Here is a 20552-nt window from a genome sequence, read left to right on the forward strand (position 1 = left end):
TATAGAAACTTAAGTTTGGGGGTGAAAATGTTAGTTTTCAAAACCTAAAGGGGGTGAATGGTAAAACCCTCACGTCAATTTTGAGACGAATTTGATAGATTAAATTGAGAAGTATTTTTGTCATTTCATCTAATAAGGGTAAAATGTATTTTACCCTTATACAAACAGATATTATTCATATTAATGGCTCATGGATGAGAAAAATGGTTTTTCATCTGTCATGGATGCATTTAAGAACGCATCAAAAGTTGGGTGGGAAATAGTCCTTCTCCCTTATTTTTTATTTTCTCTAGTTTGGTTTTTGATGGGAACCTGAAGGCTACTAATCTTTTATTTTTTCCAATTAACAAGCTGAAATTTGTTCTAAAGAAATAAATAGGATTCACCTTGCCGCTCTCCTGAAACTTTATTTCACTGCAATTTTCATTTTAATTTCTTACATTTTGTAATAATCCGCAAAATACTTGAATAAAGGCAGAAAGTAGAAAAAATAAAAATAAAAAGAGATAAAAAGCTCAAACCAATAAGCCCATTTTGGTGTTTCATTCCGTTAAAAATAAAAGTGGAAATATAAACAAAAACTCTCACCAAAACCAAGCCCAGTCAGGATACATCACAACTCGCCACTACACATATAAAGAGCAACCGGATTTATTGCTGCATTTTTACTATAATATTATAACATTTACAATAAAAATAATGAACAAAACAACGAACCTTTCTCTCCAAAGAATTGAAGAAAATCAAAGACGATAAAAGAATCGCCATGTAAACGTGGGTAAGACACTCCTATTTTCTATTTCCAGTTTTTCGTTTCCCATCTGCAGAAGCAGGCTGCCTCCCACCTCGGTGTAAAGGGACACCAACCCCATTTGCTAGTTTTCTTGAAGAAGGTGAAGGGCCTAGCATAGGATTTAGGTTCCTGCAACAAAGTTAGCAAATTAGAAAACAGTTTCAATTTGTGAATTCACCAACTGTAACAACCGCATTGGTATTATAATCTATAATTACCTCATTTCTGGGAGCTTTGCTCCTGTTAAATTTTGCTTTTTGGTTTTTGACTCAACCCCATTGGTTATGCTTGCAAATTTGGACTGATTATATTGCCAAAGCAAATCAGGTTCAGATGAATCACTGGTAGCAGCATCAAGATCATCTAGATCGTCTGAAGTGGCAACATTGAACTGGTTGCTTCCCATGAAGAGTTGTTCCGGATAGATTTTGGAAGAATCTTGGAGATATTTCTGGTAAAAGACATCAGGTGAATGCCCATTATCTGCTTCCCAACATCCAAGAGAGTTTTCAACTCTATTTACAATTTCTTGCTTGTTAACCATCACTTTATCTACCCATTCACCTGAGCCTATTTCTTTCTCATCCTCCCCATAATTTTGCCCTGGACTAACAACTGGAGGCCATGGAGGTGAATTCGCCAATAGCTCATCAAGATCATAGCTCTGCCTCCTTTGCCTTGATGCAGAGTTGGTTTGAACCTGCAAAGTCAGATTTGATTCTGAAGAGATCAAAACTAAATAATTTGAAAAATATTACTGAATTAAATTAAATTAAATTTCGTATGATTGTAAAGCTAATCTTTTAAAGATCACAATCTCTAGCAGACACTTCGATGATCAAATGCCGTTAATAAATATTTCCCTAAATAAAATTATGTGAAATAATATGAGCTGCCCTCATTACAAGATTAGTTATGGCCATTACACTCTAATGTTAGTAAATTTTGAATATTATTTTTCCATCATTAATATGCAAGATCAATAAACTAAAAAATTATAGGAAAATGGAAGTACCTCTACATCAGCCATGGCTTGCCGATAGATGTTTTGGTCACCCAACTCACTAGTTTTTGTTCTATACCTTTCAGAGCTGCCAGAGATTGAATGTTGGATGTGATCTTGATCTCCTTTCCTGCTAATGCAGCCTTAAGACTTGCAATCTGAAAGATAATTAAAATTCTTCAACAAAAAGAATTTAAATTATCTTAGTAGTATAAAAAAGGATATAAAAGGTAATTAAGAGCAAAAACCTGTTCTTTCAGCTCTTTAACATCTGAACTATCTTTGTTCACTCGAGCAGCACCAAGTTCAACAGTGGCAACCCTCTCTGCGAATTTAAGTGTACTTATTGTTTCACCAATGGCATCAGGTCCAGGGCTTATGTGAACAAACATTAGTGTCTTGGCTTGCCCCCCTAAAAAATGAAACCCCAAAAGAGGAGTGATTATGATGTCAGAAAAAAAAAAACAAAAAAGAAATGTTGTTCTTTGCACAATTAACAATTCTATTTTCATTAAGTTACCGAGTGAATCTTGAAGCAACTGTGTGAGTTTGCTGTTTCTGTATGGGACATGTGGGTTCTTTTGTGCAAGAGAAGAGATAACATCTCCTAATGCTGACAAAGATTTGTTAATGTGCTGTGCCTCTTTCAGTCTATCTCCAGTCACCTCGGATTTGTTTACCCTTTCACTTCCTGCCAGATCAACCAGATGCATGCATCCACGATATGATGTTCCAGAAGTCAAGTCTCTGCCTTGAACATGCACGGTCAAGCAACTGCAAATAGATAACATAAAAATTAGTCCCAAGTGAAAGATAATCCTAATAATCATGCAAAGAGAGAGACAAATAGTTACCTATGAGAGCGACTACTACGATCATTCAGGGCTGTTGCACCGACTGCACGGTTCTTTTGTCCAAGGTTCATTAGATCAATAACATCAGCTGTTGATGAAACAGGAATAAGGCTCGCATCTGGTACATTAAGGCCAGTTTGAGAACTGTTACGAATGTCTAATGTAGCAATAGATTAAGGAAAAAACCTAGGGGATAAAAAAAGTGTCAGAGAACCTATGTAGAATCAAGCAACAACACATTTGCTCAGATTGTCATAAGTTACAACTTTTGAGCTGTAGATTGCTCAACATTTGTAACTTATACAAAGATTTTCATATTGACCTGAGAAGCAAAATCAAATAAAAAGGATATCTTTTGTTACTCCCATCAGTAACAAGCAGGTCCCTGACTTGCTCATTATAAATCTCCAACATCTGAACAGCAATGTTATAGCGGAACATATCCTTTCTCTGGTTTGCTAGAAGAAACAAATCACCTAATGCTCTGTAATTAACACCTTGACTTTTCTCATTGAGCTCCTTTGGACCACTCTATATTGCAAACAGGAAGTAAAAAAAATCGGAATTTTATCAAACATTATTACAGATATCATATTTTTTAATATCTCTCAAGTAAATCTTACCATAGTAAAAGTTTTCCCTGATCCCGTTTGACCATATGCAAATATACAGACATTGTATCCATCAAGAACTGATCGGATCAGTGGCTGCATATCAGAGAAAACCTCCGCTGGAATGTGACATTATAGCAATCTGTAAGTAAGCTTCAGAATATAGCCAATCTAGAAAGGCTAATATTGAAGGAGTGAGAACCCTAGATGTACTAACCCTGTGTTGCAGATGGCCCAAAAACTTTGTTAAAGCTAAAGGACTTGCATCCTTTACCATACCTAGATGGTGTGTTAATTGCAATATTCCCCTCTTCTATATAATCAACAGTGCTCATATAATTTGACTGTCCAGATAAGAATGGTCTCACTCGACAGTAGACACGGATACTTCCTAGGAAAGAGTAATAGAAGAACAATTAATCCATTGAAGTTATTGAAAGCAATAGAAACACAAACAAAAATCTTTGCACTACCAGTTTCTTACCCTTGAGGTCCTGCACCTCATTGTATAGCTTGCGATTTTCCTCAAGAACTCTGTGATAACCAGAAGCAGCATGAGCTAGACCATGAATGTGCATACCTATGAAGAAAGACAAAATTTAATAACCATGAGACAATCAATCCTTTTTCCTTTAATTAAATCCCCAGCTCACCCTGTCCACAAATACCACCACTCTTAAAATAAAAAAGAAATTAATATATATAGTATATATAAACCCCTACCGAGATTTCTGAACTCCTCATGGAATTTCATTTGCATAAACTGCATACCAGCTTTTGTAGTATGAATGTTATGCTTTAGTTCCTAAAAAAATGTATAACCATAAATTCACTAATTGATTAAGGAAACATCTCAAAGAAAAGAGAAGGACATAGATATGCATCTAAACTTTATTCTACCTGAATGTCTCTTTGTTGCTGATCAAAGATAATTTGCTGTTTTAGAGACCTCTTTTTTAGTTCCTCATCAGGAATGTAATTTTTACGGAAGCATTCCTCTTTCTTCGTCACTTTGAAATTTTTGTCTTCTAGCTGAATCATCATAGAAAGATTTTTTTTTTTTAAAAAAAAGGCATAAGAAATTTGAGTTACATGTTTGTTGATGATAGTAACCAGATCACAAGGTAAAGATCAACAAATCACCTTTTTATCGACAACAGCAGATTTCTGCACAGACTTGCCATACGCAGCAGCAATATCTTTTGGAGATGTTTTCTGCTTCAATTTATAGAAAAAAAAAGATAATTAATAAGATAAATCTATATTCTAGAATGAATTCATAGACTAAAAAAATATTCACTTGTTCATATTGGCTTGCAATGCGATGCTCAAATTCCTCCACTAGCTTGCTGAGCACAGATTCCACCAACTATAACAGCAAAAGATGACATAAATAACTAGCATCTGCAACAATACTAAATTATAAACAATTATAGTAGCAGTAGCTCTACATGTTGTGGTTTAATGGGACAAACACATTATAAAACCTTACTATTGGAACTTCTTCAGGCTTCTTATCTGAAAGAACCGCACGAACAAGCATACTCAATGAAGCAGAACTTGACTGCAAAGAATTATATGAAAAAAGTTATTATGAGCTATTCGTCTCTCACCCTATCAGACTGAACTACTGATAGAAATTTAATACAGCTAAGATTACCAACCATTTTATTAGAGTCAAGGTCTGAAGAGTGAGAATTTAAAGCCTTTTCATTCATTGATGAGGTTCTCGACAAGGAATTCGTGAATGGCTCTGAATTTTTTCTGACAAAAGTCTTCCCCAAAGTAGTAGATTTTATATTTCCACCAAATTTCCAAATTCCATTTCCACCTGTCTGTTTCCACTCGCTGTAGGATTTAAGTGCTAGCACAGAATTCACAACCCTTGCAGACTTTCCACCCTGAAAATTTAGAGAAGGTTGAGAAACAAAAGACCCTTTCTAGATTATAATAGCATTTTATGTTCTTTCCTTCAACAATAAGACATACCTGTTCAAGATCAGAAGCCTCAAAGGTAGGAAGCCCCAACTCTTGCACCGCCACAAGGAAATTTCTCACATTTTCAAAGTACTGAAATGCAGACAACGCTGCTCCATCAGGAATGAGAGCAGCCTCGGGACTTTCGACTACCTAAACACAATTATGTAAAGTAAAGGTTCATTAAAATATAGATTAACAATGAAATAATGAAATAATTAGAGATGGGGAGAGAGATTAAGTTTTTACTTTAGGCACGGCTCCAGGTTGAATTTTGTTAAGAGCATTACAAAGGACAATCCCACTTCTCAATCCAAGCCTAAACTCTTCCTCTGAAGGCTCAGCTGGCAAATCTTTAGCTGCAACTACTCCGACCATTTTTCTTAGCCACCCAGCGGCTTCATACCTTCTTGACGCTGCGAAACAAAGATCCTTTCCAGAATAAGTAAAAAATCTACGAATTTATCAAATTCTCCAAGTCCATCGATAGGTATATAGACGATTATAAAAGTCAGAAGGATAACTCGAAGATGTGTTACTACATAAATATAGCAGAAATGAAGATTGTGTTACTCACATTGTTCCAGTGCGCCCCTCAGAGTACGCACTGAAGAAAATAATTCAATTAAAGGAAATACAAATGAAACTCGGATGGTAATTTAAAAAATAAATATATAAATAAAAACGGAAATAGAAATTTGTAGCTGTTTGGTAAAAAAAAAAAATTAAAATGTTGTAAAATTTATTTGATGACAAAAACCATTGCAGCTCGGCCGCATGGTAAAAATCAACTCCTTGGATAATTTTTGCAGGTCCCAAATTATTTTTTTCTCTTTCTTTAAAAAAAAAAGGGAAAATTCAGAAAAAAAAAATCTTAATTCAATTACTTTCTTGGACATTCTATGCCATATGTCAGAGCATTGAAGGCTGCTGTAATTGAAAGAACATTAGAAACCGTACATAACATGAAGTTTCTCACACAAATTCAAATTGAAAGTTAAATTACAAATATTGAGACAAAAAACAAAGAAATCAAAAGAGAGTACCGGCTTCCTCAGCCTTTCTAGACTCCAAATCAAAATTCCTCAATCTATTGCCGTGTTGTTGCAGTACATCCTCCACTACTGAGGCCAGTGAAAACGACAACGTTCCTTCCCCCGCCATTTCACAAAGCTTTCAATTCTTCCGCTTCCACTCAAAATGCCACCATCAAATCCAGACGAACAGGCGAGATCGGAGAAGAGAGAGATAAAGAGTAGAGAGAGGAGAGGAGGAGTTGGCTTTTTGATATTTGAGAGCTTTTTTTGTTTTGGTGGATGTTAATTTCCTCTACTCATAATAATCACATTCTTCATGACACTTCGCTTTTCTCTTTATTTTTTCTCAATACAAAGTAGAAGGCTATCTCTGCCTTATAATACTCTTCACTCCCCCCAGTCTCCAGTTTCTGTAATCCGAACCTCTCTCCGAACCTATAGCCTTCAAAACTCAAAAAATATAATTTATTGAACGGAAACAGGTTAATTGCACTCACAGCGCGTGTATCTAACGTTGACGTGGCAAAGTACTTTTCGTCAAAAATCAATCGTGAGGCATATTTTTTATAATTACTAAATTTTATTTATTAAATTACTACAATAAGCAAAACTAGTTCTTCGTCCACGGTCTATAAATCCAATTTGATTGTTGCCGGCTCCCTTCTAAATTTGTCGGTAGGTAATGTCATCCATATTCCTCCATTGGACGTTCAAATTTAAAAATAGGCCAAACCTCTATTATCCAGGACGTGGTGTAAACCTAATTTTTTATTTATTAATTATTAAAAATAAAATTATTTGTTAATAAAAATATTTAAAAAATTAAAATTTTATTATATTTTCACCTTCTAAATATAAAAACTAATAAATTTATTTATCCAAAGTTTAAAAAATTTACATTTCTCTTTAGGATTTTAGTCATCGATAACGATAACATTCTCCCTTTCTCTCGGCGTCTCTCTTAGTCTCACTTTATTTATGGCTATCACTGATTATGAAAACTAATTAAAGAAGATTGTTTTTCATCTTTAAACGAAGACACGATTCGTCTTTATTGATCAATTTTTTTGATTGATGATGACAAAAATAAAACATGATTGAGAAACTAAAGGAGAGATAGAACACCGTTGTCATCATCTCTAATCATCAATAGTGATAACTGGAAAAATCTTAAAGATAAATATTAATTTTTTAAATTTTAGTTAAAAAATTTATTAAAGTTTTAAACTTAAAAAAAATAGTTTTTTTTTTTTAAATTTAATAAATAATAATTTTATTCTTAATAATAATAATAAAAAAATTAAATTGATAAAAAAATATTTAAATTTTTAATAATTATTAGATAAGAAATTATGTTTGCGTCAAATCCTTGGATGGGACTAGCCATTTGGCCTTAAAAACAAAGTCAAAACGTCAAAGTATTTGGATAGTTTTATTTGTCCATTTCCTCGGGGCTTAGCTGCCTGCCTGGTCAACATCCCATCAACCGCTAGCATTAATTCAAATGTTCAATTTAGTAGGCCCTCCTAATGTCACAATTTTCAAATTATACGTCTTCAAAAAATTATATATGGGCATTGGCCATTCATAGTTACCGTATAGGCCAAACGACTATTTCCCACCCAAGATTTAGCGTTTTCTTAAATGTCCTCTCTTTAATTATGAAAACATCAAACACCCACTCATGATCAGTTAGATTTAACAAAACCCTAACGCCTAAAATTTTTATCTCTTTTTGCCCTTATAAACTTTAAAAACTAACATTTTTCTTCAACCTAAGTTTTAAAAAATCACAGTTTCACCCTAGGGTTTGGTTTTGAAATCTCCGACGACCTCTCCGGCTCCGTTGCCGACGGCCTCTCCCTCCCAAAGCAAACTCTCCTTCCGACGATCTCTTTCCTCCTATTTGGAGGTCCGATAGGTGCCGGAGATGCCTTGGGAGACGAAGATGAAGCCGTCGTCTGGGAAGACGAAGACGAAGTTCTTCGTCTCCCAAGGAGTCTCCGACGCCGATTGGACCTCCAAATGGGAGGAAAGAGATCGCCGGAAGGAGAGCTTGCTTCGGGAGGGAGAGGCCATCGACAACGGAGCCAGAGAGGTCGCCGGAGATTTCAAAACCAAACCCTAGGGTGAAACTGCGATTTTTTAAAACTTAGGCTTGGGAAAAATTTTAGTTTTTAAAGTTTAGGGAGACAAAATTATATTCTATTTTAGTTTATTTTTAATATTATAGCAAAAATGACGATTTTACCCTTACCACCGTTAGAGTTTTGTTAAATTTAACCGGCCATGGGTGGGTGTTTGGTGTTTCCATAGTTAAAGGGGGGATATTTGAGAAAACGCTAAACCTTGGGTGGGAAATAGTTGTTTGGCCTACCGTATATTATAAAGTAAAACTAAGTTTTGGCTTTCCCACTAGCCTCATATTTGCTCATTGATTCTCTAAACCCTAATAACCTTAAATATCTAGAAAACAATAATTAAAAACATTTCTTATTTTAGAAATAGAGATCAATTACAAATACAAATCAAAATGTCCTTTATGGATTTGCAGCAATATACGGTTAATGGTCAAGTTTTATAGGCAAAGCTAATGCTCTGGTTGGCAATCTGCATCTTTCATGAAGTGGAAATGTTTGGTGAGAAGCCTGTGATATCTTTGCCCATAATCATTCATTTAGTTATTTATTTAACTAATAAAATTATAAGTATATATTTGATATATATCATCAAATAATTAAATAATTTTAAATTAAAAATAAAATAATAATCAATCATATAATAACATTTTATTATATATGTATACATTTATATACTAAAAAGTAAATACGTATTTTATTTAACAAATCATGACCTTGCATGCATTTTAAGTAAATATCATTTACTAGATTTTGCAGCAATCCGTTTTACATCTCCTCAGTCAGCTGTGCTACTCAATATTAACTTACCCCTTCATCTCTTACTTTAAAGAAATAAAAAATAGATTTGGTATTCAAGAGAAACCCTCCGCTGAAATTAATGAAGATTCCGGAGAAACCCTAATCTTTAGATACCAAGGAGCCAAGAGCGACATGACCTTCAAATTGGAGGGGCACATGTGTAATGGAAGCCGCCATTCAGATATACCTTCAACGTTCAAAAAATTCAAATCGACGGCTCGGAGCCAAACCTAACAGGTTCGGGTACCACCTGGCCCACGTAGCGCGGCTTTTTGGGACCCACTCAGGGGCATTCGGCAGGCTTTCAATATTATATTTTTTTCCTCTAAGTTCTTTTTAGGTCACAGCACTTTCTGATAGTTTAAAAACAGGTCAATTAGCAGTAGCCACGTAGCTTGTGAAACATGTTCTCTGGCCAGGTGTCCTGTAGTTGTAGGTTTCTTAAGTCACCATTGACATGTTGCAAAAAGTTGAGGCTTTAGTGGTAAGAACCGGCCGGTCAGTTTATAACAGAACCAGACGCAGGATTAAGCGCGTTAAGTTTCGAGTGGGCAATACCGTGACAAACAAGAGAGTGGATAATAGTGGATGTTGCTTATTTTAAGGAAGTAGTGGACTTGTGATTCTAAGCATGACTATTCCAATTAAAGGGATAAATAAATTGTAAGATGTAATAGAAAACGGTTGAAACTTAATAATCTGTTAGAAATTAATGAAATATAATTACGAAAAAAAGGAAATATAAAGATAATGGTTGGAATTGAGTGGCTATAAAGGTGAATGAATTGCTTCGGTATCAATTATCACCCTCCAGACACACCGCAGCTTCGCTGTTAATGCTAACGCTTGCTTGGCCTTAAAATGATTATACCGTTGAAGCAAAAGGAAATGCCGTTAAACTAATCACACTAAATAAATAAAATTTTAAATTTAATAATTAATTATATAATAATTATATTAAATAAATTAATAAATTTATCTTAAAAATTATTAAAAAAATTTAAAATTTTATTTTCATACTTAATCATATTTCAAACTATCATTAGAGATAATATAAGTCATCTTATCCACAAAATTTGTTATTGTTATAAATTTTTAAGGAAAAGATTATGTAAAAAGTTATTTATGAATGAACGATACAAGATGGCTTACAATCCCAGTGTAGCTGATAGATTTCAAAGTTAAGCTCTCGGTCAATGTCACTAAAACTACTTTAAATAAGATAATATAAAGATGGTTTTGATAAAATTAAACAGTACTCACAAATTTTTTTTTTTCATTTTACACTTTTCCATCAAGAACAGGCCGGCTATAGAAACTTTTTTGTTTTTTGCACCACAACAGATTTTAGTGGTGGCGTCTCTTCAGCTGTGGCCCAATATACCAAAGGGATTGAAAGATTGCCATTTACTACACACAACTTTATATATTTTCCAAGTTGATGATGCCACAGCCCACATGGTAAAAGAATCAATACTTGCCCATGTTATGGGCAAAAGTTAAAGCACTCATAATCATTATAATGATTAATGTTAGCTGGCTATAATGTAAACAGTTCAATTAGGGAAAATTAATTTCGCTGGATCAATCCCATCTGGAAAGCAAGCTCCACAGCAAATCTAATTTAAGTTGGGTGTACAAAAAAGTCTAACCCTAAATTTTAAAGAATAGAAATGGTCTAACCCTTAATTTTAAAGAATGGAAATACTCTAACGCTTAATTTTAAAGAATTTTTTCTCTAGGAGCATCCAAAGAAGTGGTGGTTGTTACTTGTTTAAGTTCATCTTATAAAGTAAAATAGAAAGAAATGAGAGCAGAAAGATGATCATAGATGGGTGGTTCGTTCTTTATAATTTAGAAGTGGGGCTTGCCGACTGCAAGCATTCCAAAAATCATGAAAACATTGCACTCCTGATTCTTTTATTAGTAATGTTATGTATATAATTTTATACATAAATAATAATATATTATTATGTGATTGAACAATTAAAAATTAAAGATAAAATAATATTTAATTATATATAACATATTATTGTTTATATACAAAATTATGTATATAGTTTTATTGTTCTTTCAATGCCTTTTGCCTTTAATCAATTCAGTGGAACCAACTTGACTATACTATGTTGAAAGAGGTTTTTTTCTTTCTTTTAATAATTAGAATTTCTATTCAAATTGAATTATTTTTTAGGAATATAATAAACTATATTGAATAAATAAAACTTTTGATTCAATAATTGGTTTTACAATTATTAAATTGAGTAATTCAAAAGTTTGTATATCTTACTATGATCTGATACCCTGTGTGTAAACTTATTAGCATAACCAATCTATCCAATTTGTTGTTTCTTTTAGTTGCAGAAAATCCAGTCGAACACAAGAGGGAAAGATTCTTCATTCAAGGAAATAAGAGTGATAACTCACGAAACAAGCCTCTTTTACTTGGTCTAAATCTTTACAATGAAGCTCAAAGGAATGCCTTTCTCGATCATGAGTTGTCAAATACTCGAATTATGGGAATTTCTCCTTTATTAGTACTCTCATTACTGGCAGTGGGATGTAAAGAGGATTATTCTAACAAAAGTCCCTGTGTTTTAGCCCCAAGCTTTTGAGTGGGGCATGTCATAAAAGGGCATATAATTTAAATTAATTCTATAATGGATAAGAATTCCCATTTTAACACAAAAAAATCTAGCATAATTTTGTGGGACAATCCTCTAAATTGTCCATATTATCTTGAGAAAAAAAATTGCCTGGTAGGACAAGTTGTTGGGTGTAATCCAAGGCCTTTCGAATTGGAAAATTCAACATGCTAAAGCTAAAGGTGGTGGAAAAAAGTTAAGAATTTCTATCTCTACAACAAATCATAGAAAACTTGTCCATGACTAAGTTTTTATTAGAACATGGCTTATGTGTGTTAACATCTTTATCATGAATGACTGAATTGATTCGAGCGTAGATATAACTAAAGTTATTTGAATAAACCTCTATTTGTTTGTTTTTCAAAACATAACCCCTCTCCTTCTCCTGGAAGGATGAAATCAAAAACCTTTTTGACTTGAACCTGCTTCCTGAATACAAGAGAATGGATGGGCTGGGATTGCATGTATGGTTTTACATTTTAGCTTATCCTTAAGTGGAGACAAAGCTCAGAATGATGAACCAGCGACCTAAAGCATTTTCGCATGGCCCAATTCGACCTCAAATGGAGATGCCTATTTCATTTTGCCCATAACGCCCATTGTGTCACCAGTTGACACGTGCAAGTGTAACACGACGTTGTCTGTCAGAGCATAACCTGTATGCATGCAGTTGTGCAACCAAGCGTCCGGCCCAATCTCCAACAATGGTGCAACATCAATCTGGGGGTGTGCCTATCCCAGTTTCAGCAACCAAACAATACAACCACCCAAGTGTTGCAGCAGCCCAAACGTGCTAGCCAAGCAATACAGTAACCAAGCAAAATGTTAAATGCTGGTTGGATTGTGGTCCATGATGTTGAAGTAAAAAATAAAGGGTCTTTTTGTCTTAATGATGTTTGAATAAAGGTAAAATAGATGCAACAAAGTTTAAAGTTTAGGGTTACATATAATATAAATAATAAAGGAAAAAGAAATAAGGTAAACCTTTATTTCTCAAATCAAACACACACAAAAAAGGAAAAATCATTTATGTAGCAAACTAGGGTATGTTTAGCGAAAAACACCACCACCACCTTCCTAAAAATAAAGATACATGTAACGTGACTGAATGTGATATGAATTAGTTAGTAAAATTTATTTGTCATCTCATATATTACTCCTTTCCTGAATTTTTAACACCTACCAAAAACAACAAAAAAAAGGGAAAACCGCAATTGCGATTTTTATTCAACAATCTTAAAAAAAAAAATGGCAATCCTAAATGTCAAAATTGTACCTTATTGTCATTTTCACTGTTGGTATAACATAACTATCACATTTGCTTGGATGAAGGAATAGTGACTACAATATTTGAGAAGGTTGCTGAAACCTACTGGGCAAATTTATTATACACCAAAATAATATAGAAATTATAATCATCACCAAGCAATTTACAGCTAGTCAAATTAACCTTGTCATGTCAGAGGATGAATATTACCAAATGCTATATCTTCTTAGCATATTGTTGTTTATCTTCATAGCGTGTGAGGGTGTGAATCAGGCGGATAAAGAGATACAAGAAATCGGTGAATCATCTCAAAGCTGGTAAATGTGATAACAGCAGCTGGTGTTGTCCTGAGAAGATTGGTTGCACACCCCCGATAAAAACCCGCTACGCCTTCTTGATGAAACACTTTCTTAATACAATCAACCACACCTGAGTATCGCTTCTCAGAGTGGTGGCCTTGTTCTTGAAGCCTTGAGCGTACCACCTATACCATCTCAAAATAAAGCACTTTATCATTGTCTTATTCAAACTGTTGTGATAGTGAATCATTATAATGCAATGGTGAAGAACCAATATTGCATTGATTTATCTAGCTAGGTTTGTGGAATCTTTTAATGTAAGATTTCCATTGCAACTATAACTGAGGAGACATTAAAAGACCTGAAATGAGGCTCAAGGAGATGGAGTAATAGCAATTGGACAAAACTACTTTTGGATTTGGGGGGTTTCAAGTCAAAAAGTTTCTAAAACAACAACAATGAGAATCTGAGACATTCCCAAATTATGAAAAAGAAAAGTCATCATACCTCGTGTGGATAAGTCAATGTAGATGCAAATATTTTAGAGACAGACGAAGCAACTGCAACATCGCGTGCACCCAATTTATCCAACGTAGTGTTATCTGATACAAACACATTCAATAAAACACAAAATCTTTTTTGATAAGTAAACCACCAAAATCCAGAGAGAAAATTACCTTGACTGGCCAAATACATTTTGATCTTCTCATACGTTGGAAACTGAATGGCAACATGACTTATACCAGCCAAGGCAGGCACAAGACCGCTGTTCATTACACAGAATACAACAGACATCAGCAAACTTAATTCTGAGAAGAAGATTATTATCAAGGTTTGATATTAATGAATGGTGATACAGAACCTGTACAACCCACGAATACCCTCCTCTTGAGCTATTCTCCTTAAAGCAGACAGTGTACTCCTATATGGTACCACACCTACTCTCATTCCTTGTGTCTGCAGGAAAAAGAGACAAATATGATTGCTCAAAGCTTCAATTCTTCTATAAGCCAAGACCATATAAAGGTAATGAAGTCCAATACACTTAAGTTAAAACAATGCTTGCGTGTATCATCATCATCACTGCCAAGATAATGCATTCAATGATTCAGGAATATCATGGCTTTAAAATATACCAATTGTGAAACCAAGTTACAGATAGCACTGGAAAAGACATATCTAAACTTTCGTTTCTTCCAATAATTTGATACAGACCTTGGGAAAATTACACCCTAAAAGCTAACTATTGAGATTGAAAAGTCCAAAACCATATACACTTAACACCAGAAACCTATACTTTCTGATATGAAATCTAAGTCTTATACTTTGCATTTAGGATCCTAACATAATTCTTTCTCCCGCACTGTGTTCCACAAAACATGTTTGTTAGTTGTGACCAGTATGAGCTTTTCTTTTGGGAGTGTAATGAAGTTTATCTTGTACAAATGCATACAGCTTTAATATCAAGAAACCAAGCCATTTATGATAGTAATTAAAATTTCTTAAAAGAGAGTGTCCAAAGGCAACTTATCAAAAGCAACAAACCATAAGTCAATTGCAAGAGAATTGGACTTCCATTAAACTACTACCATCGCATCTCTATCAGTCTTTCACATAATGTTCTTACATAGACTAAAAAGACAGGAAACTGGTATATGCACCTGAAGTCTTGTCTTCACAACCCAAAGAGGATTTGTAGCAACGGTCGTTGCAGCTCCAGCACCAGAAGCAGCTATCATGTTAGCACCTATAGAAAGATGATGATTCTCATCTACACATGCAACCACAAGAAGATATTTTTACAAACGTTTAAGAGCATAAACTAAATAACAGATAAATTGATCGAGCTCCATGATGAAGGTGATAAGCCAAGCACTAACCATCAGTGTAAAGAAAGCTTTTGAGCTGCTCATAAATTGTAAAATAAACCTGCAAAGGTTATAACACATCAAGTGTTAATAAAACAAAAAAGCATAAAAAAGATGCAGCCTTGAAGAAAAAAATTTACTGCAACTGTAAAGTAACAACTCAGGCCGAAACAATTGACTCAACAAGTATTTGCATTCTAAGAATATAGGAAAACAGTTATGAAAAGACCCATATCTAAAACCAGAATGTCTCCAAGATGACATATGACTTTCTTTTTGGGTTCAAGAAGTAACCATAGAACAATATAATGCACAGAGAGAAGTAAAAGAAAAGAGTTGTAATAGGAAATTGGAATAGTTGACCAAATTTATTATTGACATACCCATCAAATCATTAAAAAGTAATAAACACAGGTTTGAAACTAGAATACGGAATGCCATTACTCACCGCCCAATTAGGAAGTAATGCCAGCACTGTGGGAGAGAGCCCCCGGTACATACCACGTAATCCCTCCTTGCGAAATATTTGTTGCAAACTACCAACTATCAGACTACCTGATCAAACAATAAACCTTCAAATTGTAGCACAAACACCATGAAAACCAAATAAAATTCATGAACAACAAGAAGCACCGTGCAACTGCTAAGATATAATTAGAATTTGGCATATACAGTAAATTATTGACACTACAAAGAAAAAGAGAATACGTGTACGCATTGACATACCTTTGATATTTTCATTACCGAGCTTTGGCAGCCCGTGAACCTGAAACCTAGTTTTTATAACATCTAATGGACAGACAAATGTAGCAGCAATAACTCCTGCACAAGATTTTCCAAACAATTTTAAAGATTAGCCATAATCATTAATGAGATCATTAAGCACACCCAAAAACAGGTAAGATATTATCAGATACTTAAACATAGAAAAAACGCATATTCAAGCAATCAATTAATCTTTCGTCGATATAATAAAAAATAAATTAAAAAAGAAAGACGAAATCTACATACCGGCAGCGGCACCGGAGGCAGCATTACAGAGAAGGCCCCTTGAATTAGAGGCATGAGAATCGGCAGACATTTGAAGAAAGCGAAGAAAAGCAAAGAATCAGAGAGAAAGCGGGGAGTTGAGCTAAAGAATTAAAGTAGTCCTCTGTGAAGAGGGAGATCGTGGCGAAGCAGAGTGGCATGGCCAGAAGGTAAAGCTCTGTGTGTATGTAAGTGAGTGGAACTGTAGAGTTAGGGCTGGGTTTAGCTTTTAAAGAGACGTGTTTGAGTCAAAAGGAGAATGTCGATGAGACTGAGGCAAGGCGAGGCGAGGCAAAGGGGGAGATGATAAGTTGCCATGAAATTTGGGAAGAGGTATATTCAATTTTTCCTTTTTCTCTTTTATAAAGATGAGGCCTTCGTTTCATCACTTCTCTTTCCGTCGATTCGCCCCAAATGGGTCCCACAAAACATATATTATAATAAACTCCTAATTCTCTTTCTGTTACCTTTTTATTTTTCAAAATTTTGTACGTACTTGTAATTTGGGTCTAAAAGGAAATTAAGGACAGAATTTTCTTAGTTTTATATGGCCGAGATTCTCACCCAAGGTATGTTTTTTTTTTTCAAATTCCCCCTTTTAACTTTGAAAACCCCATTTACCTACCCATAAACTGTTTAAAAAAAAGTCAGATTGACGGATTCAAGGGAAAACTCATCATTTTATCTGTAATATTAAAAATAAACTTAAATTTAATTTTGTTTTTATCCCAAAACTCTAAAAACTAACAATTTTTTCTCAACCCAAATTTTTAAAAACAATATTTTCTCCCCTAAAGTTTCCAAACTTTTGAATTAAATTTTTCGACAACGACCGATGATCTCCAAGCGATGTCTCTTCCTCTTTGGCATCTCCTTTTTTCGACTGTACGACTTCTTCTCCTCCTAGGGAACGTCTTTATTGACGACGAAAAGTCTTCGTCTTTGAAAAAAATTATTTGTCTTCGTCAGAGACGAAGACGCGTCATCTTTGTCGATAACGATGTCATACAACATCGAAAGATGTACAACTAGAAGGATGGGCCATCGGAGAGGAAGAGTAGATGTTTGGAGATCACCAGTCGTAGCCAAAAAAATTAGATCTGAAGGTTTGGAAACCCTATAGGGAAAATACAGTTTTTAAAAACTTGAATTGGGGAAAATTATTAGTTTTTTGGGTTTGAAAGGGAAAATGATATAACTAACAGACTCAGTTAACCCATAGATAGATAAATAAAATTTTCAAAATTAACAGAAGAAATTAAAAAAAAAACATACCTCAGGGGGAAATAGTCCTTTGGCCTTTATATATTTAAAAAAGGCAAAAGACTTGTTCCCACCCATAGTTTGATGTTTTCTCAAAATCTTACTCATTAAATTTCAAAAGTTAAAATTAACCCTTTTTTTTGGGTTAATTTAAAATTTAAATAACTATTTTATCCTTTATCAAGTTAAATGACTAAAATACCCTCCAATTTTGAGTCCCACCCTTCAATAGAAATTATTAATAAGGTGTTTATAGATAGTAATTCAATTTAAATTATCAGTTTACCTTGGCCAAATTAATGCTCCTCGTATTCTTTAACGTAATTTACATTCTCCAATAAATTTACACATGCAAACCAATTCTAATAAATTTATTAACGTGAATTAACTCTAATAAATAATCTTAAAAATTGAAACTAAAACAACAGAAACATTGAATTTCAAACAGACAACATACAGCTCCAAAAAATTTATGTAAGGTAAACTCCAAAAAAATTCATACATGTTAACCAATTCTAATAAATAATCTAAACAAAAAAATTTGTTGTCGTTGTTACTAAACTTCATGTAATGAAATTTCTATTGTCATTATCAGTATTTTTGAAATTTATATAAACTATTCAAATAATAAAAAAAGTATATTGAAAAACTCTTTTACATTGTCAATATTGTTGTTTTCATGATCATCGTTGTTGCTGTCACAGACGATTCACCAATTTTTGCATAACTTTACAAAGAAAAAATTATAGAGAAAACTCTCTCACAAGGGTATTGAAATGGTAATGAAGGCCAAAAGACTTACTTTCTTATTGTTTAAACTTTCAGAACACGTGGCGCATTCTCATTCGTAATCAAATGAATAACCAATTAAAAACTCGTCCAATTTTTTCAAATTTGAGTGTTAAATGACAAAAGAACGCTTCATGTGTCACAAGTCTATTGGCTAAAGCATTCATGAATGATCTACGATCGTTGGTTTTCGTTAAAATTTTCCAACCGTTGATGACATCCCCATGAACAATCTTTGTGGGAAATTTGGCGTTGCCGATTTTTTTTTAAACGCGTCCATGTGAAAGTTTTGTAATAAACGTTCAACCACGCCAAGATTTTCCCATTAAATCGCCGATTCATTCATCACAAAGAGCCAAAAAACTAGAGATTCTTGAAACAAATGCTCCATGCGTGCACAACCAAAAAATTACGTAAAAAAGCTCCTTGAAAAGCACTGCCCGCATTTATGTCATACTAGACTTCAGTTTTAAATAAAATAATTTTTTATTTTTTTAAGTTTTTTTTTATGAGAAAATAATTACTTTACTGCCATTCTTACTAACGATTTTTGCTCATTTTAATATATAAAATGTGGAATTTGGGATTTTACAAACTTAACAGATAAAATTTGGGACAAAATCAAACCATGGATGGGAATAAGTCCTTTGGCCTTTTAAAAAACTATTAAGGAATTGCTTAATTATTTAAATTTATTTGTCCAAAAGCTTATCATAATTTCTCACTGATTTGGAAATCCGATGTCATGAGAATCACGGGCAATATTCAACCCATTTAATTATAAAATTCTCCTTCCCGCTAAGTCCAATCGGAGTCTCTTAGTTTTGTGGGGCATTAGGGTAAGTGTGACCCTTCAATCTTGTGTGATTCATGCTAATACCACCCCACATAAATCAATCTTTTATTTGATAAATTTATATGATTAATGGTATAATACTTAGTTAAAGTGATAACTAACTTAAAGATTATCTAAAAATAAACATTTAAAAAATTAAAATCGCTTTGAACATTTAAATCTTAAAAAAGCAAAATAAGAAAAAGATAATCATAGCTCAAGGGAAGGTAATAGCAGCAAAAAGTTTGATGGGTGTGGAAGTTTTATTCTTGCAAAAACTTTTTAAAAAGTTTGAATTCTAAAATTGAAAGAGACAAATGTAAAACCAAAACTTAATATAATTTATTAATCGATAAAATAATTTTAAATAAGAGTAATTTAAATGATAAATAAGAAGATTTTAAATATAAAAGGATAAGAAGCTCAAATCCCTTCTTAATTACTCGATTTAATAATCCCTAAAAAAATAATCTAATTCAAAAAACATTTATCAGGGTAAAAACCCTGGGGTAGTTGCAACTATTTTTCGGGTTAAAAGCTGTGGGCCTGTGGCCCATGCACTAACACTTGTTCTAATTTTCAACCACATAATGGTCCTTCTTGACATGTAGGCCAAGCCCCTAAGGACCATCGGACCTGGGTTTCCACATTCCATCTCATATCATGTCCCTGAAAATGACTACTTTTCTCACTAGCAACTGAGGTGGTTCGGGAACGGAACGTAACCAGCTGAAAACTCTCTTTATTTGCTTGCGAATGCAACTCAGGGTGATGGGATGGCTGTAAAATGACAAAATGATGCTTTGTCAGCTTTTGATATTATTAAGTTTAAATCCGTCTGTAAACATACATCCAACTTTTCTCTATCTCTATTATCTGGAGAATCAAAATTGATAGGCCATTTTTTTGGAAGGCAATCCATTTCCATAAAAGATGGACTGTAACTTGCTAAAAAAATTGGGGTCTATAGTTCAGATGGCAATGCCATATATAAATTCAGTGTTTTCTTTGCTTTTCTTGTCTTATGAAAAGTCCGATGCAACTTGTTTTAATTTTAAGTGAATATATCTATCTACTCACGAGTCTGTCACTATCATTCTTTGCTTAGTTAGTCCAGTTCAGCGCCACTAATCTGTCCTCTACTTGGCCTCGTCATATGTAGACTGTTGTTTCGTCTACGTAGACCAGCCAACGACCGCTATAACCCTGATTATTCAATTGTGTCCAAATCCGTTTATAAAATACATTCTGGCCAAAATATAAACATTATGGATTTGACTGGACACCCAAGTTAATAATATTATTTTTTATCTTAAACAATAAAATATGAGACTTAGATTTTATAT

General features: G+C 33.8%; 2 protein-coding genes across 3 annotated transcripts; both read right to left on the minus strand.

Annotated features, from left to right (window-relative positions):
• Positions 1–515: 515 nt before the first annotated feature.
• LOC123215466 (kinesin-like protein KIN-14I) lies at positions 516–6645 on the minus strand. Its single transcript, XM_044635568.1, is given in 20 exon segments — positions 516–922; positions 1012–1493; positions 1809–1927; positions 1930–1954; positions 2045–2208; positions 2317–2570; positions 2651–2812; positions 3003–3181; positions 3274–3380; positions 3479–3652; positions 3746–3841; positions 3985–4066; positions 4162–4293; positions 4405–4479; positions 4562–4630; positions 4754–4825; positions 4926–5162; positions 5251–5391; positions 5488–5654; positions 6285–6645. Coding segments are annotated over 20 exon segments (2988 nt in total). The 5' UTR covers positions 6403–6645; the 3' UTR covers positions 516–789.
• Positions 6646–13055: 6410 nt separating this feature from the next.
• On the minus strand, positions 13056–16687 carry LOC123215452 (nicotinamide adenine dinucleotide transporter 1, chloroplastic-like). Of its 2 annotated transcripts, none has more exons than XM_044635549.1 (9): positions 16302–16687; positions 16017–16112; positions 15739–15845; positions 15303–15351; positions 15084–15169; positions 14285–14379; positions 14100–14188; positions 13930–14024; positions 13056–13607 (listed from the first exon to the last, which is right to left on the minus strand). In XM_044635549.1, the coding sequence occupies exons 1-9, from the start codon at positions 16369–16371 to the stop codon at positions 13371–13373; spliced, it is 924 nt and encodes a 307-aa protein (XP_044491484.1). In that variant the 5' UTR covers positions 16372–16687; the 3' UTR covers positions 13056–13370. The 2 variants fall into 2 exon arrangements, with proteins under 2 accessions (XP_044491484.1, XP_044491483.1); XM_044635548.1 differs by having other exon boundaries at positions 15084–15193; positions 16302–16686.
• Positions 16688–20552: the final 3865 nt, after the last annotated feature.

The sequence above is a fragment of the Mangifera indica genome, chromosome 5 (assembly GCF_011075055.1).
Source record: "Mangifera indica cultivar Alphonso chromosome 5, CATAS_Mindica_2.1, whole genome shotgun sequence".
Classification (NCBI taxonomy): Eukaryota; Viridiplantae; Streptophyta; class Magnoliopsida; order Sapindales; family Anacardiaceae; genus Mangifera; species Mangifera indica.

Bases quoted from the DNA above. Each gene is read 5' to 3' on its own strand.
- LOC123215452 (XM_044635548.1), bottom strand. From the start codon at position 16,371: ATGTCTGCCGATTCTCATGCCTCTAATTCAAGGGGCCTTCTCTGTAAT. The intron at 15,846-16,016 runs GTATGTCAATGC...TTGTTTGATCAG, and splicing joins CGGTAATGAAAATATCAAAG to GTAGTCTGATAGTTGGTAGT. The intron at 15,352-15,738 runs GTGAGTAATGGC...TAACCTTTGCAG, and splicing joins CATTACTTCCTAATTGGGCG to GTTTATTTTACAATTTATGA.